The sequence below is a fragment of the Amia ocellicauda genome, chromosome 5, assembly GCF_036373705.1.
Source record: "Amia ocellicauda isolate fAmiCal2 chromosome 5, fAmiCal2.hap1, whole genome shotgun sequence".
Lineage (NCBI taxonomy): Eukaryota > Metazoa > Chordata > Actinopteri > Amiiformes > Amiidae > Amia > Amia ocellicauda.
The window spans coordinates 41,295,615-41,316,346 of record NC_089854.1 but is presented as its reverse complement, the minus strand read 5'-3'; the positions used below and the strand labels follow the sequence as shown (position 1 = coordinate 41,316,346).

Below are 20,732 nucleotides of genomic sequence, written 5' to 3'. Positions count from 1 at the left end.
AGCTGTGCCTACTGTCTGAAAGGATAGAATGTAGTTTAAACTGTATTCGGCACACACATGCCTATGCATATTGTAGCAGGAAGCTGGTCGGGGAAAAAAGGAAGTATAGAAAAAGCAGAATTACATAATTAAGCCTTAGTGAAGATACAACAACCATCCTGAGTAAATAAGTCCACCTTTTGACTGGCTCAGCAATGGACTTCACAGCTACAGGCAAACCTAGTTCTACCCAATAACATTTGGCAGCTCAGAGCACAAAACATCAGCCAACAGAAGAAAATGTTACATTATATTAGATTCACGCAAAAAAAGTGCTGCAAATGAGCACATGCAAACGTAAGTAGAGCTTGACTGCAAAAGTTTGATCCCATTCAAAGTCAAACGGACTCAGTGACAGTGTCTCTCCCATCTGTAATCAGACCAGTATATACAGTACACTATCACTTTAGGCCTGTATTCTTATGCTATTCTACGTTGGAGAGCATGCTAGTTCTTTTTGGTAGTGTAGAGTTTTGTAAAATATATATATTTTTAATAATATGAATTGTTTTTCAGTGAAATTCAGTACAGACAAAAAAAATGATATATATATACGATACACTATAGGTCAGAGATAGAGATCAATAAAAAAACAACGTCTACCCAGAGCCGTTAATCTTTTCTTTATGATTTATTTCATTTGTATTTTGGGGGGAGCATTGTGTATGTTCCTGTCACACAGAAATCGCTTTGTCCCTTTAAATTCAATTTCAGCGCAGTGATGTGTGCTGATCACCTGTCAGAAGTGGCACATGCGCGTTGAGGGGAGAGGGGAAGAGGATTGCATTCAGAGCTCGGTAACCTCCGTCCAGAGCAGAAGGGATGTGAGAAATCAACATAGACACATAGGGAAGGACTGATCAAAGATGGAGGAGTGCTTTGAGTCATAAACAAGTGGAGAAGTGGAACTATAACGGGGTTTTAGATCTCGGGGAACAGAAAAGACCAGTCCATTCATAGAAATAGAGGTACATAAGAGCGAGAACCGATCATGGGCAACGAAGCTAGCCTGGAGGGCGGGGAAGGGGGGCTCTCCGGATTACCAGAAGGGGTTGCGGGAGATGGAAAGGGGGGCTTTATCCAGATCCCCGCAGGAATGGAGGCGGATCTGAGCCAGCTGAGCGAGGAGGAGAGGAAACAGATCGCAGCCGTAATGTCAAGGGCGCAAGGGATGCCGCCTGGAAATGCCAAGGATCCTCCCTTACAAAGGCACGATATTATTACATTGTTCTTGGCAGCCGCTGCTTACCGCCGCTGTTCCGCGCGTAGAGAGCTCGGCTGTAGTGCGTTGCAGGTTGGCATGAGTCTGGTGAGAAAGCACGGAAGAAAATATACGTTCACACCCATTCATGTTGTAGATTGTGCCTCTGTTTTTTTCAATGAAAAGGAAGTGACTGCTGTAGCATAATACCGTTGTCGTGTGGCTGTATTGATAATAACAATAGTAATAATAATAATACATCATCATTATTATTACTGATGGTGATGGTACTGGTGTTTCATGCAGTGGAAAATGGCATACGTCGTCTGTTCTATTTTTATTCTTCGGAATATTGTATTAACAGTCATACGTGGTATTTGCATCCTTAATGGTTGTACGTATCGTATGAGATTGTATTTGTGTGTGTGTGTTGTGTGTGTGTGTGTGTGTGTGTGTGTGTGTGTGTGTGTGTGTGTTGTTTGTGTATGTGTGTGTGTGTGTTGTGTGTGTGTGTGTGTGTGTGTGTTGTGTATGTGTGTGTGTGTGTGTGTGTGTATCACGCACATATATATTGTTCTAATGTTGTAAGACAAACTGTAGGCAGAGCTGAGGCAAGACGTTTCTGTTTTTCTCAACATTTTCAAGAAACATCTTCAAAGTAACGATGTATTTAGAATAGATATAGCATTAAAATACATTCACTTGAACACTTCTTATTGTATTGTAATTATTTCCTTAAGCATTGAAGAATGTAAATGACAATGCTTGTGTTTACTGGTTTATGTTTGTGATTGGGTATGGCATAAATGAGTGTCAGCAAAACCTACTTAAACTCTGACAGATTGGATTCAATTTGAACCATTTTCCTGTCTGTGTGGTCAGAAAACAACAAGGGAGGAGATTAATACAATACAGTAAATTCTATTCATATACTAGTATAACATAAAGGAATAACATGTGTTTTCTTCTCATAAAATGCAGAAGGTATATATTCATAGAATTGGTGTTCTTACAATAAGTGCTGGTTTAACTGTTCCAAATGATATGCTAATTTTGTGTAAGGCAGATAGGGGTGGATAGATAGATGGATATTTCAACAGATGGGCAGAACAAATAAAAGGATATTATGTCTAATTATTCCTCTAGCCTTGGAATGTACATATTGTATTACTCTCAGAATGGAAGACATTGAGCGTCTTGTCTAGCCCGAGGAAGTGTATAACACTGATCAATAGCAGTTTTCTGAATTGAAGCCTCTGTCCAAGGTGCTGAAGCAGACTATGAAACAGATGGCAGGGTCTGTGTATGTGTGTGTGAGAGAGAGAACATGTTATTCCATAACTTTTTAGTTTTTTTGTTTGTTTGTTTGTTTCATTTCCTCTACTTTAATTAGATTTGTTTGGATTATTCGTTAACTGAGCTGTTTTCTTTTTGTGTAATTGTGCAATGTGGTGATATAGCGTAACAATTGGTTTATTTGTCTATAGTTACATGCCATCTGAAAAGAGACTAATCATAGAAAGAAAATACATGTTTTCACCTTATTCAAACAGTTTGGGTACATGAAAAACATGCTATTTTTAAACCCTTGAATTGCTCCAGTGTGGTAGTATATAGGTGTAAGAGGATGTGAAGAATACTAAAAGAATATTAATTTCTGATAATATTATTCTTTGAAAATTCAACAATACATGTTTTAAATGTTTGCTTAACTAAAACAAATAAATTAATAAATGAGTAATGCCTTTATATTTTATTATTGTTTTTGCAGAACATAATAATGCAGATATTTAACAGTTATGTGGTAGAAAAAATAACAGTTTTGTCCGGTAGGATTACTAAAGGTGTGTTACTGATTATAACAACCACCAGCAGGGAAAAAAAAAAAAAAAAAAAGGGATGCTTGCACCTTGGGTGAATTTTGGTGTGTTTACAGCTTATAAATATACTATAATTCAGAATAAGATAGTCATTAGAATATGATTTTGTTTAGGCATTAATGACTCTAGTAGTTGTATGATGTTTTCCTTCAGCCAAGCGATACCTCAACAGTGTCTGAAAATGAGCAGACTGACATAAAGGACATATTTTTTGAAGTTGCATGGAGCACTTATTTGGTTTGGAAGAAACAAGACATCCTTGAGACTAATTCAAATCACATGACATGAAAAACAATACGAGAAATAACCCCGATGCTGTACTACCATACCTATATATGATAAACACTTATTTGTTTTTATGAATATTGAAAATAAATAATATATTTGTTTCCTTCCCTCAGGCAACCAGAGTTAGATGCACACCATCAGCCCAGACAGCCAGGAAAACCCCCAACCCAGGGGCCTTCTGGTATCAGTAAAAGCCAGACAGTTGATGTCTTCAAAACTGAAAAAATCCCACCCGGAAGGAGCCCCTCTTCAATCAGTCTTTTAGAGTCTCGATCAAGGCCTGAGGCCAGAGAAGAACAGAAAGCAGCCATGATGCCCAGTTTCCTTAGCGAGGGCAACCCCCTCAGTGCAATGTCCTCTGTTGTCAATAAATTCAGCCTCTTTGGGGATTCAGATTCAGATGAAGCTGCCAAGAAGCAAAAAGGTCCCCAGCAACAACCGCCTAAATCACCTGGACCACAGCCGGGGCCTGCTAAAGCTCCTCAGCAACAAGGACCAAGGCCAGGACAGCAGCAGCAGGGTTCCCCTAAACCAGGGCCTGCTAAGCATGGAACACAACAGCAAGGGCCTCCAAAGCCAGGAATGCAAACACAAGCCCAACCCCCACCTGGGCCCCAGCATCAAGGGCCAGGCAAACCTCCATCTCAACAAAAAGGTCCCCTCCAACAACAACAACAACCACAACAACAAGTGACTGGAAAACTTGGGCCTCAGCAGCAAGGGCCTCCTAGAGCTGGAACACAACAGCAGGGCCCTCCTCCCTCAGTCCCCCAGCAACAAGGCTCCCCCATGCCTGGCATACAACAGCAAGGCCAGCCTAGGGGAGGACCACAGCATGCCACCCCCATGCCTCAGCAACAGGCTCCTGGGAAATCTAGGCCTGAGCAACAAGGAACTGCCAAGCCTGGGACTCAACAACAAGCTCCGCCTGCCTCTGGAGCTCCACAGCATGGGCCGGCCAGGTCTGGGCCACAACAACAACAAGGGCCTGTGAAGCCCGGGCCACAACAACAACATGGGCCTGTGAAGTCCGGGCCTCAACAACCAGGGCCTCAGCAACCAGGACCTGCGAAGCCTGGGACTCACCAACCAGGGCCTGCCCAGATGCAAGGGGCTGCTAAACATCCTGCAGAGCAGCCAGGTTCTGGAAAGGCTCATTCTCGGCAAGGCGGCCTTTCTGGTTCAGCAGGTACGGGCCCCAGTGCTGCTCCTGCTGAGAAGAAATCTCTTTGTCCTCTCTGTAAAACCACTGAACTACTTCTTCACACACCAGACAAGGCTAATTATAACACCTGCACACAGTGTCAGACGGTGGTGTGCAGCCTGTGTGGATTCAACCCCAATCCTCACATGACGGAGGTGAGCAGAAACAATGTATATATGAGTATATTTGTACATATTTATATGTATTTACATTCGTGATTATATATATATATCGATCATCGATTAACAGTCTTTGGCTCCTAAGATATGAAAAACATTCAAGGAAAATATGTATTTAAAGTCAAGTGCTTTTAAGAATGTTCTACTTTTAGTATTTTATTACATAAGGAAAGTGCTCAATGTAGATCTTTTTTAAGTATCTATATGCTTATTTTTACATTGCCAAAAAAACATAGTCTCACTATCTGCTAAACTATGTGTCCTTTATCCATTAAGAATTCCAATGTATTTGGAAATAAACTAAATGGATTAGCTCAGCATTCCTGATGGAGAATGCCAAATCAATTGAAGAATTGTGTGGGTAAAGTAGGTCCATACATACCTGTATTTTAGTATTTTAGATCCATTCTATTATCTGAATTGAATGTCGTTGTCCCCCACTACTGCCAACTCCTTTTATCTTAAGCTACAGCTTTTTGTATTTATTAGAACACAAATAAATATTTATACACTTTTAATTTGCCTGCTGACACCAACATTAAATTAAAGGACTTCTGTATTGTGTTCAGATTTCTTTGTCACATTAATAGCACAATCTGTATCCGGAATGGGTTTAAAATGTAGACTTTGTTTGTGATTTTAAATCAACAATAAGTATTTTTGGTATGTTATGTAGCAGTAATATGTTGCTTTCATCCAACATTGAATACGCAGGAAAGACATTAGACACAGCTGGGTATACATCCCATATCAAAACAGCTAGGGGGCTGTCATGTGGGATAAAATTTAATATAACACATAGTTCCCACATAGCAGCCTGCTGCTGAAGAGCTCTCTGCATTATGTGGGTCACCATTTTTCACTGCACCCACACAGAACTTGAAGGTGTTGCATAATAATTAGTTAACGCATTAGTGCTAAACATGAGTAGCACAAGAAACCTGATCACTTATTTTGCTTTGGACTCTCATGATGTGTAAATCTATACAGAGATTATGTAAGGAACACATTTCAATGCATATGATATGCACAACCTTTATATGAACTCTCTCTCTCTCTTTCTCTTATACCCCATTTATGAAATTGCCCATTTTACTAAAGTATATCACAGACAGGGTCTAACGTGTATATGTATCAGCAATCCAATATTTGCCTAGCATAGGACCGGAAACCACAGTATTCTCACATCACAGAAGGAGCTCGAAATGTGCATGTTAAGACTCAGCTCCACACAGTATGTGTAAAGTGTGAAAACACCCACAAAGGCTTGTCATTCATTTATATTGGTGCAGAGTAGAAATAAGAAATGTTTACCTTGGTTAAATTTGCCATTGTGAATCTGTAAAAATGTTAAGCGTAAAATCTCATACTCTGTGTTTTTTAATGATACACCAAACATGTTATTTTATGAAAATAAATATGTATTATTATGATATCACATATTTTGTTCATAGTATTGTATTGGTATATATACAATATCTGTCATAATTGCTGCAAGCCTAATTGGGATATATATATATATATATATATATATATATATATATATGATTATCAGTAGCTTGAATCTAAAATCATCTTCAACATAATTATAATAGTAATAATCACTCTATTTAGTATGTTCAATTGCAGTAAGCCTGGGAAATCATAACTAAATGTTCGATACATTTTCAAAGCAAAATCCAATATGTTTAATGTTACAGTATGGAAAATAGTGATAAGAATGTATATAGATGTCCATTTTAAGCAGTTGCCTCCTTAGTAGGGCTGTGTAGCCTTGGTAACCACAGCCATCTCCTGTACAGTACATCAGTAATGTCTTGGTGGCAACTAAGCATGAAATGCTGCTGATCCTTTTGTGAGAGCTATTAAATGAGGTTGGGGAAATGGGAAAACAAATCAATAGACATCATGTGTAACCCTCCACAGAAACAGAATGAAAAGATTATGCAAAGAGGAACATTTTGAATAAAATACCAGATTTTTTACAATACAATACAATTTACTGGTTAAATAACGTATAGAAAAATACACTCCTTTCCTGTTTTCCAGTTAGTGCAAATATAATGAAGTCATCAATGCATAATCCGTACAAATTTAATTGTGAAGCTAGGACAGAATCTATCACAATATCTTTATTATAGCAGGGAAGGAAAACATTATGTCATTACCCCTGTTAGATTTGCTTGTTTGTCTAAACATTCAGTTAAATATTAACAGATCTGAAGGAAAGGGACTATAGTCAGCATTTTATGTTTTTATTGGCTTTTAACACTGTGGAAAATTGTTTCAGGTCAAGGAGTGGCTCTGTCTCAACTGTCAGATGCAGAGAGCACTGGGGATGGATGTGTCTGCACCCCCGATGGCAAAGCCTCAGCAACAGCATCCCAAACAGCCATCCGCCCCTGGTTCCCCTCAGCGAGCCAAACAGGCATCGCCAGCACCCCAGCCTCAAAAGATTGAACCAAGCAAAACCCCCGAAATTAAGAAAGCCACCCCTGTAGCCAAGCAGCCGGAGACCCAGCCCGTAAAGCCTGCTGCCGCCTCCGCGGCACAGCAACCAGCAGTACAGAAGCCATCGACTCCAGTGCCTGATCAGCACAAACCGATACAGCAGAAACCGCCAGGGGCACAGAAAGCCCCAGATCAGCCTTCCTCTCCAGCACCTGGAGTAAAGCAAGCTACACAAGGCCCCCAAGGAACCCCTGTGCAGCAAAAGCCTGGTGCATATCCTCAAGATCTTGCAAAGCCACCACCGCAGGTTCCTCCAGCTGATCCGAAACTGCAGCCTCAACAAAAACCCACTACCAAACCCACAGAGACACACGGGGAAGCCAAAGGTCAGAAAGCAGGCGAGCCGGCGAAACAGCCACCGATGCAACAGCCGAAAAGCGCTCCACCGAAAATTGATCCCAAAACTAGCCGTCCATTACAGGAGCCAGTGAAGTCAGAACTGCCAATGCCAAAAGGTTCCCCAGGACCACCTTCTGCCAAATCTGCACAGCCTGCACAGACTCAACCAAGTCAGCCGCCTCCCAAACCTCAAGAGCAAGGAAGGCGCTTCAGCTTAAACATCGGGGGATTGGCCGAGACACCCAAGCCTCAACCTACTACTCCCCAAGAAACTGTCACCGGGAAGCTGTTTGGATTTGGATCTTCCTTTTTCAGTCAGGCATCAAACTTGATCAGTACAGCTGTGCAACCAACAGATCAGCCCGCTCCTGCCCAGCTGGCCTCTGCCCACCCGGCTCCCGCCCAGCCAGCTCCTGCGCAGACCAACGCCAAGCAGCCTGCTTCAGCCCAGTCCTCGCCCAAAGTGACTCCTGCGAAGAAGGAGACCAAACCCCAAGTGGCACAGAAACCAGAGCAACCCCCAACAGGGAAAGCCCTTCCTCCCGCTCAGGAGAAGAAGCCCATCCCTGTCACAGAGAGTAAACCACAAGCGGAGGTGCCAAAGGGAGCTGTAGCAAGCACCGCCCCGGCAACAACAGCCCCCGTACCTCCAAAATCCACACGGTCCAACTGTCCACTCTGCAAGGTCGAGCTCAACATTGGTTCTAAGGATCTGCCTAACTATAACACCTGTACAGAATGCAAGAATACCGTATGCAATCTATGTGGATTTAATCCGATGCCCCATCTCACAGAGGTAAGAGCATCTTATTTTTCCATGCACATTTTGGGATATATAAATAGATTTTAATGTATTGAAATGTTGAATCGAAACTGGGGATTCATTAACAATACTAAATAAATAGTAAATAAACAAGCCAGGAAATAAAATGGGCCAAAAGGTGACAAAAAACTGTGATTTATTTATAAATATACAACACTAATACATCCTTGAATAAATCTGTATGTACTCCTAGGCTTTTTGTCAGGATTTTACAAATAAATCATTTAATATGTTTTTGTTTTTTTAATGATTATTATCATCAGTCTGGGACTATAGACCTATTTTGATTTAAAGGACACCAACAATGGCTTCTCTTGACATTTCTGGATGCTTGTTTGAGTGGTGTCTTCTTTTGTAAAGTATGAACTGTGACAACTTCGACTCTAAAGCATATAACAATACATAATTGAGACTGAATAAGCTTTTTATTTTATTATATACATGTTATGTAAATTATATATAGAGCTACATATTGTGCATCAAAATATAAATACAAAATTACATTGTCTGTGCCGTTATATAATCAGCGTTTGTTTTATAGATTATTATGTAAAATTGGTATACTTAATTGAGTCTTTATTGAGCTGAGAAAAAAATTACATTACAGTTTGGCACTTTGGGCAATGTTGCACATTTTGTTAAAATGCAATTCACACCACTTCATACCTAGGCTATATATGGGATACCTGGGGATTATTCTAGGCATCTTTTTTGTGACATATCAGGCCTGTTGATGTATTCCTTTTTTTCTCTCTCTGATGTGTGCTTATTTGGAAGGGATTGGGCTAAGAGGTATGCAATTTTAATGTGAAGTTGGATGGATTGGTTGCAATTCCGCTGATGGACTGGCAGTTCATACATGGGTGATAAGGAAATGGGATCAGAGCATGAGAGACAAATGATAGACTCTTGCAATATTGCCGTAAAGCATTTCCCGAGAAGCGCAAGAATTTGTGTTTAACCCCCACCTAAAAAATAAAAGCGTATCAGAGAAAGCAGTCTCCCCAAGGTAGTTTTGCTCTACTTGTATATGTGGATTTCTCAATGTCTGAGAAAACCAATTTGGTGTACATGTGTCTGGAATTATTTTTACCTTGAAGGTGCCTGTTTGTGGTGTGAATATACCTGCAGGCAGCTACATCATATTCTAGCATTGGCCTTTCCTCTTCATTTTCAGTTAGACTTTCATTCTCAGCTATCTTTGTAAGGGTTAATTTAACCTAGGTCTTTATTCCTGATGGAAAAAGTAATATTTATATTTATATAATTTTTTTGTTGAAAATATGTCTGTCCGTATATGTCTTTTGCTCTCGCTATCCATTTTGATTAATTGTTTTCTTGTTTCCACCCAGGCAGCGTTTGTTTCCACATCTACCAGTTTTTCTATATCTGTTGATTGTGCTCTGCACTCCAGTTAAACATAGATTTTTTTCTGCACTTGCTATGCTTCATTACAAACTATAGATACTCAATAATTATATTTTAGCTTCAGTGTTTAAGCCAAATTGACTACACAGCATAGGAGTTTCATGTGAGAATCTGAGGTAAAAAACAGCTGGCATTAAATTGTCTTCTAGAACAAACACACGAAAACACATACATTATTAATGAAAGAAAAATACTTTTGGTTTAATTGAGCTACCATTAAAGGTCAATTGCAGAACATTATAATTTAGCTAAATATTAAATCCAGGAGATATTCATATAAATAATAAGGCGGCATATTCATTGTTTTGTGTTGATTAATGGACCAGAAATGTTTTCCATCAAGCTACAAGATCAGCATTATGATGATTAACACACCATGAGCTAAAGAGTAGGCTACAGGTTTGAAAGAAGATGGTATTTTAATCAAGCTTTCATTTAATATCAGAATACTGTTCTCTTCTGAACATCAATTCCATCTATCCATTTGCTAGACAGTATTATTATCTTTCTAAAAAAAAAATAGAGGTGCTCAATAAAGCAGAAAGGATATGTAGCACATCAAAATAGTTTTCACCCAAACAGCAATCAAGTATGTGTAACATACCTATCTCAAACATTCAAAGGTTAGATAATGAATCCATCTCTTTATATATAATCTATTGAACACAGTGTTTGTACTAGTGTCCACTGTGCCTCTCCTAACTAGATCAGACCCAGGTTAGCACCAGTCTTGGATAACCCAATCTTATTTTAGGTAGAGGAGACCAAGACTAAGTCACTGAAACCACCTGGAATAGTCTTTTGAAACTTCCTTCCTTACTTCAAATTCCTTCATGTTGTTTTGTTGTTTCTAGTGTCAGATTTTTATAGATGAGTTGAATATTAAATGTTTTCTTAGGTTCCTGTTAGCCATTGCTTTATAAATTTGCTTTATAAATAGCTTTAATTCCCAGCTTCAAAGAAACATTCAAGAGGCTTCCGGCTGATTTTAGGAATTCATTTTCCATTTTCAGTGCATTTGACTGGATGTACCTGCAAAAGGCCATTTTTAATGAATGCATTATGCTGGAATCAGTTTAACCAGCCCCTTAATCTTCACAGTCTTCAAGAATAAAACCTGGCACTTGACTCCATAATGCAACGCTCGTGTGTTTATTTCCAGCTTAACAAGGTGATAAGGAACCCTAGAGGCATCGTGTGTCTATCCTATCCTGTTGTACTGTAGTCAGATTATGGCATTACAAACATTTGTTGCAGCTTTCATTGGAGGACAACAACACGCAGCCACCAAATTAGAGGCACTTGTTCTAGACTGGAAGGATCTAAGGATGTTTCACATCAAAGAAGAGACTGATTTCTATAATTAGCTGGTTTAGGTTGCTGTGCCTAGTTTGTGTTTTTATCACATTAAATATGTATGTACAAATTACATTATTTCCCCAACTATTTCATACTACATAAATTAATAAGAAATAAAGGATTGTCAGTGACTACAATTTAGTTTGACATCTGATACTTTAAGAAAGCTTTATCATAAAATGTTATTATACTTTTTTATGCCATTGTTTCTATTGCCTCCTGTGCAGTGTTTACAACTATTCCTTTTGATTTGCAGTAAATACATATTTTCATGGACGACAGCATATTTTTGAGTATACTTCTGACCTTAGCATGTAATAGACTTTGCTGTCACTGCAGAGAATTCAGTTACAAAGCAACTCTTATCTGAAGTAGAAAATGAGCCACTATGTCCTTTACCAGTTACCTTTTGCTAAAACGCAAAACAGACTTGTGAGTTAAGTCCCTCTCATAGAATGTGCACACAGTCCCCATGCCAAAGTAGTTTACTTACTTAGTTTACTTAGTTTGATTAATAATCAATTCAATGGCTTCTAGGTTTTATCCCCACCTTTAAAAAAACAAGAAAAAAAATCACAAAGTAAAACATTTCTGCTGTGAGAAAATGAAGAACAAGTGGAAGAAACATTTGTCTTATTTCCACTTAGTAGTCAGAGAGAGATATGAAAGTACTTTGCTGGTATGAATTTAAAATGTGAACTAAGAAGAGCTTCACTTAATCTGATTTAGGAGAGTCTGTAACTGGTGTGTCGAGTCCAAATATGCATAAACAGATACATACTTCTGACTATGCTGCATTTTGGTATCTGTGTTCATAGTTTTAATACTTCTGCCATAATCCAAAATCGTGGTTTTCTCAAACCACACATAGAATTTAAAATATATAATTATACAGGTATTGCCATTATGTTATTTGCATTCTAGTCTTTGGTATCTGGGACAGCTAAATGTGTGGTTTTGTTATTGTTGATCAGAAGAGCAGCACTTTAATCAAGAGCTGGATGATAATGGTGCAGGGTATCAGTGCACAGCTCCCACCAGATCAGAATAACCTATTTTTTTTTTTTTACCTTCTGCTTGTCCATTTCAGAATTATATTATGTAACACAAAAGGCACAATACTATTAATAAGTATGGGAAAATAAATACAATAATCTGACTCCAGGATTTCAAACCGTCTATTTCAAACTAAGATTACTTAAAGTCTCAAGGTCAATGCATTTTTCCAGGGGTCTTTACCAGGGTTGTAGGTATCCAAAATAATCCAAGTTCACGGTCCTCAGCCAGTCCATTTCATTGTCCAGTAATCAATCCAATCAGTTTGTTCCTCTCCTTCTCCTGTGGTCGCTCCTCTACCTGCCCTCCTTATCTTTGCATCCACCACCAACTTCTAGGACAAAGAGAAATCACAGGGCAGCTGCACATGTTCTGTGTCTGGGTGATTCTTTACCCAGGGCAGGTGTGGCTGTGCTGCTGTACTGTGAGTTTGTTTCCCCCACAGTGCTGTCCGTGGTCCTGATCCACAGAGATCTGGCTGTGTTGGTCGTGGTCCTGATCCACAGAGATCTGGCTGTGTTGGTCGTGGTCCTGATCCACAGAGATCTGGCTGTGTTGGTCGTGGTCCTGTAAGTGGCAAAAAAGAGCATTTGATACAAAGGTGGTAGTGTCATGGTTTGGGGATGCTTTGCTGCATCAGGACCTGGATGCATTGCTATCATTGGAGGAACCATGAATTCTGCTCTGTAACAGAGAATTGTACTGGAGAATGTCAGGAAATCTGTCCCTGAGCTGAAGCTGAATCACAGCTGGGTCATGGACAATGATCCGAAACACAGAAGCAAGTCTACTTCAGAATGGTTGAAGAACAAGAAAATGTATGTTTTGGATTGGCCTAGTCAAAATCCAGGTATACAAAGTTTGTTCACTCAGTAAATCAGACACATGACATATAATTTCAAATGTAGGGAACTGCCATTATTGTGTTATGCACACACACACACACAAAATAATTATTCACAAAATCTTGAAAAAAAAATGTTGCTGACTCAAAACAAAATAAACAGTGACATTTTTTACAATGTGCTTGGAGCCGTGTTGAAGCCTACCCAGATATGTTTTGGCTATGTGTTTCTTTCCCTTTTTATTGAAAATGACCAGTAGTCACATGGGTGGAAAAATAAATCCTCTTTTGTCTGTTTTACGATTACAGCAATTTGAAGCCATATGCTAATAAATGTTTTGCAGTATCAGATATTATGTAAAATGTGCAAGATTGATGGACCTTATCGGTCATAGAAACACAGACAGAATAATTAGGAAATTGCAACATTATGCTGTAGCCCCCTTAAGTAAAATATGCTGAGTGTGGTTGCACTGAGTAAAAGACATAGCTAGTGCAAGGACCACAACAGGGAATAGCCAGATTACCAATAAAGAGCTTCAGTTCCTTCATGAGAACCCCAGAGTCTACTGATTCATTCAGCTGACGGAGAATTAGAACAGGCCTGGGAAAACAGCTTACAGTTGACTCTTGCTCCACACAGACCATAACCTTCACCCTGATGTTGCTGGGGTTTAAAATCCTCCTCGTGATCAGAGTGGCACTGGATTTCTATTCTTTGCATCAGAGGAGTTTTAGAAAGAACAGAACCATTTAGAGAGCCAGTAGTCGGTAGGGAGCTGCAGAACGGAAGGCATGGCTTTAGCAGATTGAATGATTGACATTCGGGCATCCCTGTGAAAACCTACACCTGTAGAAGAGAATGTTCAATGCAATGTCTTGCCTCATAGATTGAGCAATGTATGCATATATTTCTGCAACATGTTTCGTGGGATTTGTAAACTGAGAAATTGGAAGAAGGCTAGCAGATAATTCTGCATTCACAGGTCAAATTGTGTAGTGAAGACAAACATACTCAGTCCATTAAAAAGGGAACCATAAACCAAAGAATAAACTATGGCTTAAATCCAAACAAACACAGCTCGTGGCTGACGTGAATTACAAGCAAATTGATACGTCTTCAGACCGAAAGTCTGATTAAATAAACCGAATGTCAGTGTGAATACAGTGTTTAGATAATAATTAATTAATAGAAGGAAACCTTATTAATGCTTAGTGATTGTTTTCATACACACACGCAAAACTGTGCTTAATGTTTTAAAAAAATACCATTTCCAGTATTTCAGTATGAGAGAGGTTAAAGTGTTACAGGAATTTGGATCGCTTAAAACTTAAAACAAATTGTAACCTGGTGGCAATTTTGTGTTGTTGTACTCAAAGAAATTACCAATGTTATTAATAGAGTATTAACTGTAATATGTCCATTTACATACATATTATCTACCCCAAAAAAGGAGGTCATGTGAAACAGCAATAATAGACCAATCTGTCAATTACATACATTTCATCTACAGTAATGAAAACATGTATAAATGTTATACTAGCAATATCATCTCTGCAGTAAAAGCAGGAAAAAGTCAACAGGAGTAGATTTAAGTGGTTTAATTGTTTTGTTTAATTTCTTTGTATGGACAAAAATGGCTATGGATAAAAGCAAAAGCAAAGGACTTTGGTAACGTTATACATTATACGTTATACACCTGTGGTTCCCATCCTTGGAGGATGTCAGTGTGTGCTCTTTTTCATTCCTGCCCAGTTTAATTCATCTGAACAATCACTGCTTAAGAGCTACTGCAGCATGTAATAAAACTCGTTAGAATTAGTCAGAATTCTGCTCCTGGCCAATCTCAACCCCATTCACTGATTAGGTGTAGGCTGGGTGCTTCTGCCAACAAAAAGACTCTGAAGGATGTGGTAAAAAAAAAAAGATCCCGGGTCTCCCTTGTTCTGCAGCTAGTTTTTTTTCTAATATTCAGTTGCCTTGGTTGAGCTACTTATATTAGACTAGACACTTTCTCGCTCTAAGTCTATTCCCTATTGTTTCCTCACTGTGATGGGAGGAGGATTCCCTAATGTCAAGCTGCTTGACTTTTTTCTCTAGCTACTAGAGTTCATGACTGCTTTGATCGTCATTGACTGACTACCCTGTTTCTTTTTCGGTCACCATTGTCAATGTCCTGCTCAATGTCCATAATTTAATTTGTCAGCAGCAAGAGCCATCTATCTACCTCTCTCTCTACCTCTCTCTCACTCTCTCTCTCTCCCTGCTCCAGGGTCACATGACAATGTTTTGTTTCCTGTCCCACTGGCTGGTAGACACGCTGTTGAAGCTGATAGCCTGTTCAGTCACTGGAACAATGCACAACACTCCCTGCCTCCCTGCCTCCCTGCCTCCCTGCCCCCCTGATGTTGTTGGAGTTTGCACTCTAGGCTATTTGCTGGCACCCTTATCCGCTGGCCACTGGCCACTGAATTGCTTGGCACTTGTCTTGCTCTTCTCCCAGGTGTATTGGCTCAGCAACCGCAATCCTCATAGTTGAGGAAATGTGTCTGAATGTAACATTAAGCTTAATGCTTTCTTATGCAGGTACGGCTGTGAGATGTGTTTATGTCATGTAGTTTGGTGAGCATTTGCATAAACGGAACTAATTCCCACCTGTAGAACTTCATGTGCAGCATAATTACCAGTTTCGTTGTGCACCTCAAGTGGTGACCATCCAGTGGTCTAAATTGTACCCCCACACCAAACAGAATGATGCGCCCGAGTGACAGAGGTTTGTGGCATGGAAACGTGCCTTGCCAGACTGGACAGCTGTTTATAGGCTACCCATTTAGCAGAGACTGGGGGATTCATTCTGAAACGACCTTCATACTATTGTTACTAGAGGTATCTCTTCCATCCAAGGGAAACTGTATTTGATTGCTGCTAAAATTGCCTTAGGTGACAAGCTGTGTTAGAGCTGCTGGAATATATTGAACTTGTCTGGAACTACATTTTTCTCACACTGTTTTTACAGGTGGGATAAAATGTCCCAAAGGGATGAAGGACAAATCCACATGGCAAATCATATCCTGGAATAAAGCTAAACGGGCTGTTTTAAAAGAACCATAAAATCAAGATTGATGGGGTGCTCATTGCAGATGTGCCACCTTTATTTGAAATGTTTGTGGCCTCCAGAGTATGGGTTCTTTCTCTTGTATTGAGAACGAGAGCCTCAGCTTTGTTGGATAACATCTGGGATTTTGTTGAGGAGGGGGGAGGGGAGATGTTTTCAGCAGTTCATAAAATAATCAGAGGCTGAGTGCTGGGCGAGTTCAAAGGTGGGTTAATACAACGTCTGAAATTCACGCAATATGAATAAGTGTTTTTTAATGAGGGATTATAAATGGTTTTCTTGTGGCTGGTTATGTGCTGCATATCATAATTCTTGTACTAAATAAAATAAACCAACAGTAATATATGTAACAGGGTGTGCGGAAAACGTACTGTTGCTATACACTTAAGCATTCCCATCTTTGTTAAAGTGATTGAGGTTGTGCAACATCACTAAAGACCTAGAAGCTACTATTGCTTTTCAACCCCTTGTAAAGGATGGGAAATCATTATAAGTTAGAAATCCAGAGGAAAGCTGGATTAAAGCTACACTCTGTTCCTGACAAACATGCAGATGATTTTCCTCTGTGTATCCTTTTAGCTCAGCTTACTAGGGACCTGTCATTCAACAGCTCCTCTCTCATTTCTGGTGTCACACATGTACTCACTGGTCTCAGCCATTCAATTTAGAACACTAATACAGCAATTTTACTATCTTGAACTATTATTTAGATTTTTTTTTTTTTTGTAAATTCATCTTTTCCCCCCCAAAGGCCACATTAAACACTTACAGTTTGCAATATCAGATAAAGTAGTGGTATTGGGATGTGTTATTGGTAGGTAGGCTAACAGTCTAATTGGTTCAGACCTTGGTCTATGAAACAGTTAATGACCTGTATGATTACATTTTGTGTGTATTGAATATTGTGTGGGAAATTACCATATTAAGTGTATGTTAAAATGCAAAACCATCATTTTGACCAAGATGGTAATTAAATTAATCTTGAAAATTAGAATCTGGGAAATAGAAAGAAAATATTGTATCATATATACAGACTTGGAAAAGAATGTAGAGACCCAAGTTAAAAATAGATCCATAAAAGCACATCATTTTCCTTGGAAAATGTGAGCTGGGACCTTGCATTTTAGGAAATCCATCTTCCTAAGGATCAATAGATTTACTGTGCAGATCATGAGTTCCTTTCTTTTCATCCTGTTCAAATATAATAAATCAGTATTTAATAGCTAATAAGAAGCCAATAAATTGAGGCCCAAAGAAGGCCTCTCTGCAGAGTGCAATCCATTAATATGACACTCACTCATCAATATTGTTACATTGCTTTGTAACCTTTTGTTATCTGAGACCCACAATTTATAGCCGGACTTTGTTATTTGTTGTTAGTTATATGAAGTTTTATCAGCACACCAAAAAGGATGTGTATTGTAAAGTACCTAAAGTGTTTTCATTCAATGGAGTCATTTTATTATTGCCACTCTCCAATTCTGTTGTGTTCCACCCCACTTTGTTTTGTTTGAAAATGTGTCCTTTGTTGGTCATGTATGCACTGATGCACTTAAGCTTAACCCTGTGGCATTGGTGATGCAGGCCTTAGTGATGAAACGGCTGTGTGAGAGTGCTGATGGGTAATGGACTGAAATATTTGAGTTGGCATGTTTTCATCTTTGGATGGGTTTGCATTTTTACTTTGCTTTGCTCCTGCCATGCTACTGCACTATACAAAATATAATATTCACACATTCACCTTAAGTAATTTAACACTTCCCTGGGGTGTACTGTGTGAGACTGGCATAAACCATCCTATTGGAGTCTCCCGTATCTAAACAATCGTGAAAGACAGGACAATATAGTTTGACAAACAATAGACTAGTTTAAAACATGATTGACTGCAGGGGAAGACATAATTGTATAGCTGGTATTTATATCTGTGTGGTTTTTGTTTTTCTGTTTCAAAGCCTTTTGATTGAAATACTTGCTTTTGCAAACTGGCTGCCATAGTGTGCAGAAACATAAAAGCACAAGTATTTTTAGACGGGAAGGTAGGCTATATTATGTGCCGGCAGCATGTCTATCCATTAGGTCTTCCTTTGCCAGCTGAGACTAAAGTATATTTTCAAAGGGACAATTTTATTATTTCTAAGATGTCAAATAAAAATGTAGGCCTACATGTTTTGTATTGACTATGTATTTCTTTTTAACCTTTTTTTAACCAAATATCTATAGACTATACAGTAATTATATCTAATGAAACTGTGAAGGTTTTTTATTAATGTTAGATCACCCTTGAATGATTAACCTATCATTTAATGTACTTTTTGGTTTCATAGGTTAAGTTATGTATCTTGATTGCCTTATGAATTGGACTACCTATATGTATGTTTAGTCTTTCTTGTATTAAGGGCTAAATGCAAGCACAATTTATTTATTTATTAACCACTGGCCAATTTCAGATAAAGAACACACAACTAATTGTATCCATTCCTTCATACGCAATGTTCTTATACATTATTTAAACTCATAGTGACAGCATAACTCTTTTTAAGACACCGTGACCCTTCAGGGGTCATTGTAAAAATATTTTTGGTTGCTTACAAAATAGATCATTTGAATACATTTCTACATTCACGATTTTCTTTCAGTGATTTAAAGCAACCCACATCAAACCATGACCAGCCCTGTTGTAATGACTGTCAATTACTCTGCCATTGTACTCCCTACTGCTGCTTGAGGTGAAGGGGATTTCTGCAGGATGATCCTTTCCTGAAAGGATGTGTTTCTTTTTTCTCTTCTGTTAACAACAGGCAGCCATAAGCCAGCATTTCAGTAGCTTTCTTAATCCTCTGATTAGCGGATAAAAGGGAGGACTTCATTCCAAAGACAACAACCATTCATTTCTATGTCTCAGGGTATGTGTGCAGCACTGTGAGAACTGAAATCATGAGAAATGTAAAGCCTTTCTGTAGTGTATATTGATATTAACTGCATAGTTGCCAAAAAACACAGGAAAAACACTTGTATAAAAGATACATCTGGGCATAATATTTATGAAGGCCTTTATATTGTTGTAACTATATATATCTACAAATTTGTAGGTATGTAAACAACATGCAGACATAGTAGAAACCGTGAAAACTGTGAGATTAACCAGCACCAAACGTCTAAAGATTCCCCGGCATTTAAACAAATTTAATTCAGTTGTAAACTTTTTATATCAATTGCATTTGTGGCATATGAAGTAACCAATAACACCAGCAAGGCAATACCTGCATATTTTCTTAATGCCATCAATCTTCACATTGAAGGAAGGGTAATATGTTACATTGTTTATATGAAAATCAGTTGAAAACAATAATAATAATTGCATTTTATTAACATGTCAACTTTAGCTCCTCAGAAAATGTATTTTATTACATAAAATGAATGTGTTAATTCCATCATTTTGATTCAGAAACGATTTTAAAGGTTTATGAAATATTGGCTTTCAGAAATTGCTTCCTGATTGACTTTCTGTCTACACAATTTAGTGAATTCGCTAAAAGCTCCTGCTAAGCTCTCATGACACCAATCTTTTATTTAATCTTATTGAGATGCTGGGCTTCTGGAATCAGACCTTGCTCAGATATTTTATTACACTGTAATTGTGCTATCATGTATCTGTGTGTGTGTGTGTGTGTGTGTGTGTGTGTATGTGTGTGTGTGTGTGTGTGTGTGTGTGTGTGTGTGTGTGTGTGTGTGTATGTGTGTGTACATATTTTCAGTGGAACCAGGTGCTGAAACCTTAATGCATTGCATTTGATAAATGTATGTGATTAAGTGTTAAAAATCAAAACCCCTAACTCTCAGCTCCAGTTACTCCAGTTCAGTTCTTGTGGTATTGATGTTTATTACATAGCAGTAAATGTCGTTAGCAATTGTTCTGACAGTGAAATCAATATCCTTTACTGGAATACACAACTCCCTACTTTTCTTACGTAATAGAGTCCAATGGCTGCTGCCTTTTTCTTTGTTCAAAAGTTTGCAAACCTGGAACACTGATACTATAAATAGAAATGGAAGTAAAGAAATAGTGACGTTACCTGGTGCTGCTTCAGCAGTATATTTCTAAGCTGCTTTTGATGCAAGTATGCACCCTGAAGCACTGAAACCATGCAAATTATTGCTTGGCTTCCATACATTTTTCAGATAGTAGGTTTAATTTCATACTTATTTAAGTTTGTACTTGCGGCCCCTCCATCCCATGCAAACTACAGAAATTGGCCCTCCATCCCTACATTAGGAACCCCTGCTTTAGACATGAATTATTTTGACAATATTTAATTCCATCTTTGTCTTTAAGAATATATTCAGACAATATATGTTGAGGCATGAATTTGAGCCATGTTGAGTTTGAATTTCAGTTGGATTCTAAATACGTGTATATATGTTTGACCATCTGGTTTCCAAATTATTTTCTCACTGCATTACTTTC

At 38.6% G+C, this 20,732-nt stretch overlaps 1 protein-coding gene across 1 annotated transcript in view; it reads left to right on the top strand.

Moving 5' to 3' along the window:
- Positions 1–830: 830 nt before the first annotated feature.
- Positions 831–20,732, top strand: part of LOC136750281 (protein piccolo) — a 97,963-nt gene continuing 78,061 nt past the window's right edge. The window contains exons 1-3 of the mRNA XM_066705222.1: positions 831–1,232; positions 3,569–4,767; positions 7,082–8,437. Coding sequence (XP_066561319.1) covers positions 1,031–1,232; positions 3,569–4,767; positions 7,082–8,437 — 2,757 coding nt within the window. The 5' untranslated portion in view covers positions 831–1,030. The remainder of the gene's footprint in view (positions 1,233–3,568; positions 4,768–7,081; positions 8,438–20,732) is intronic.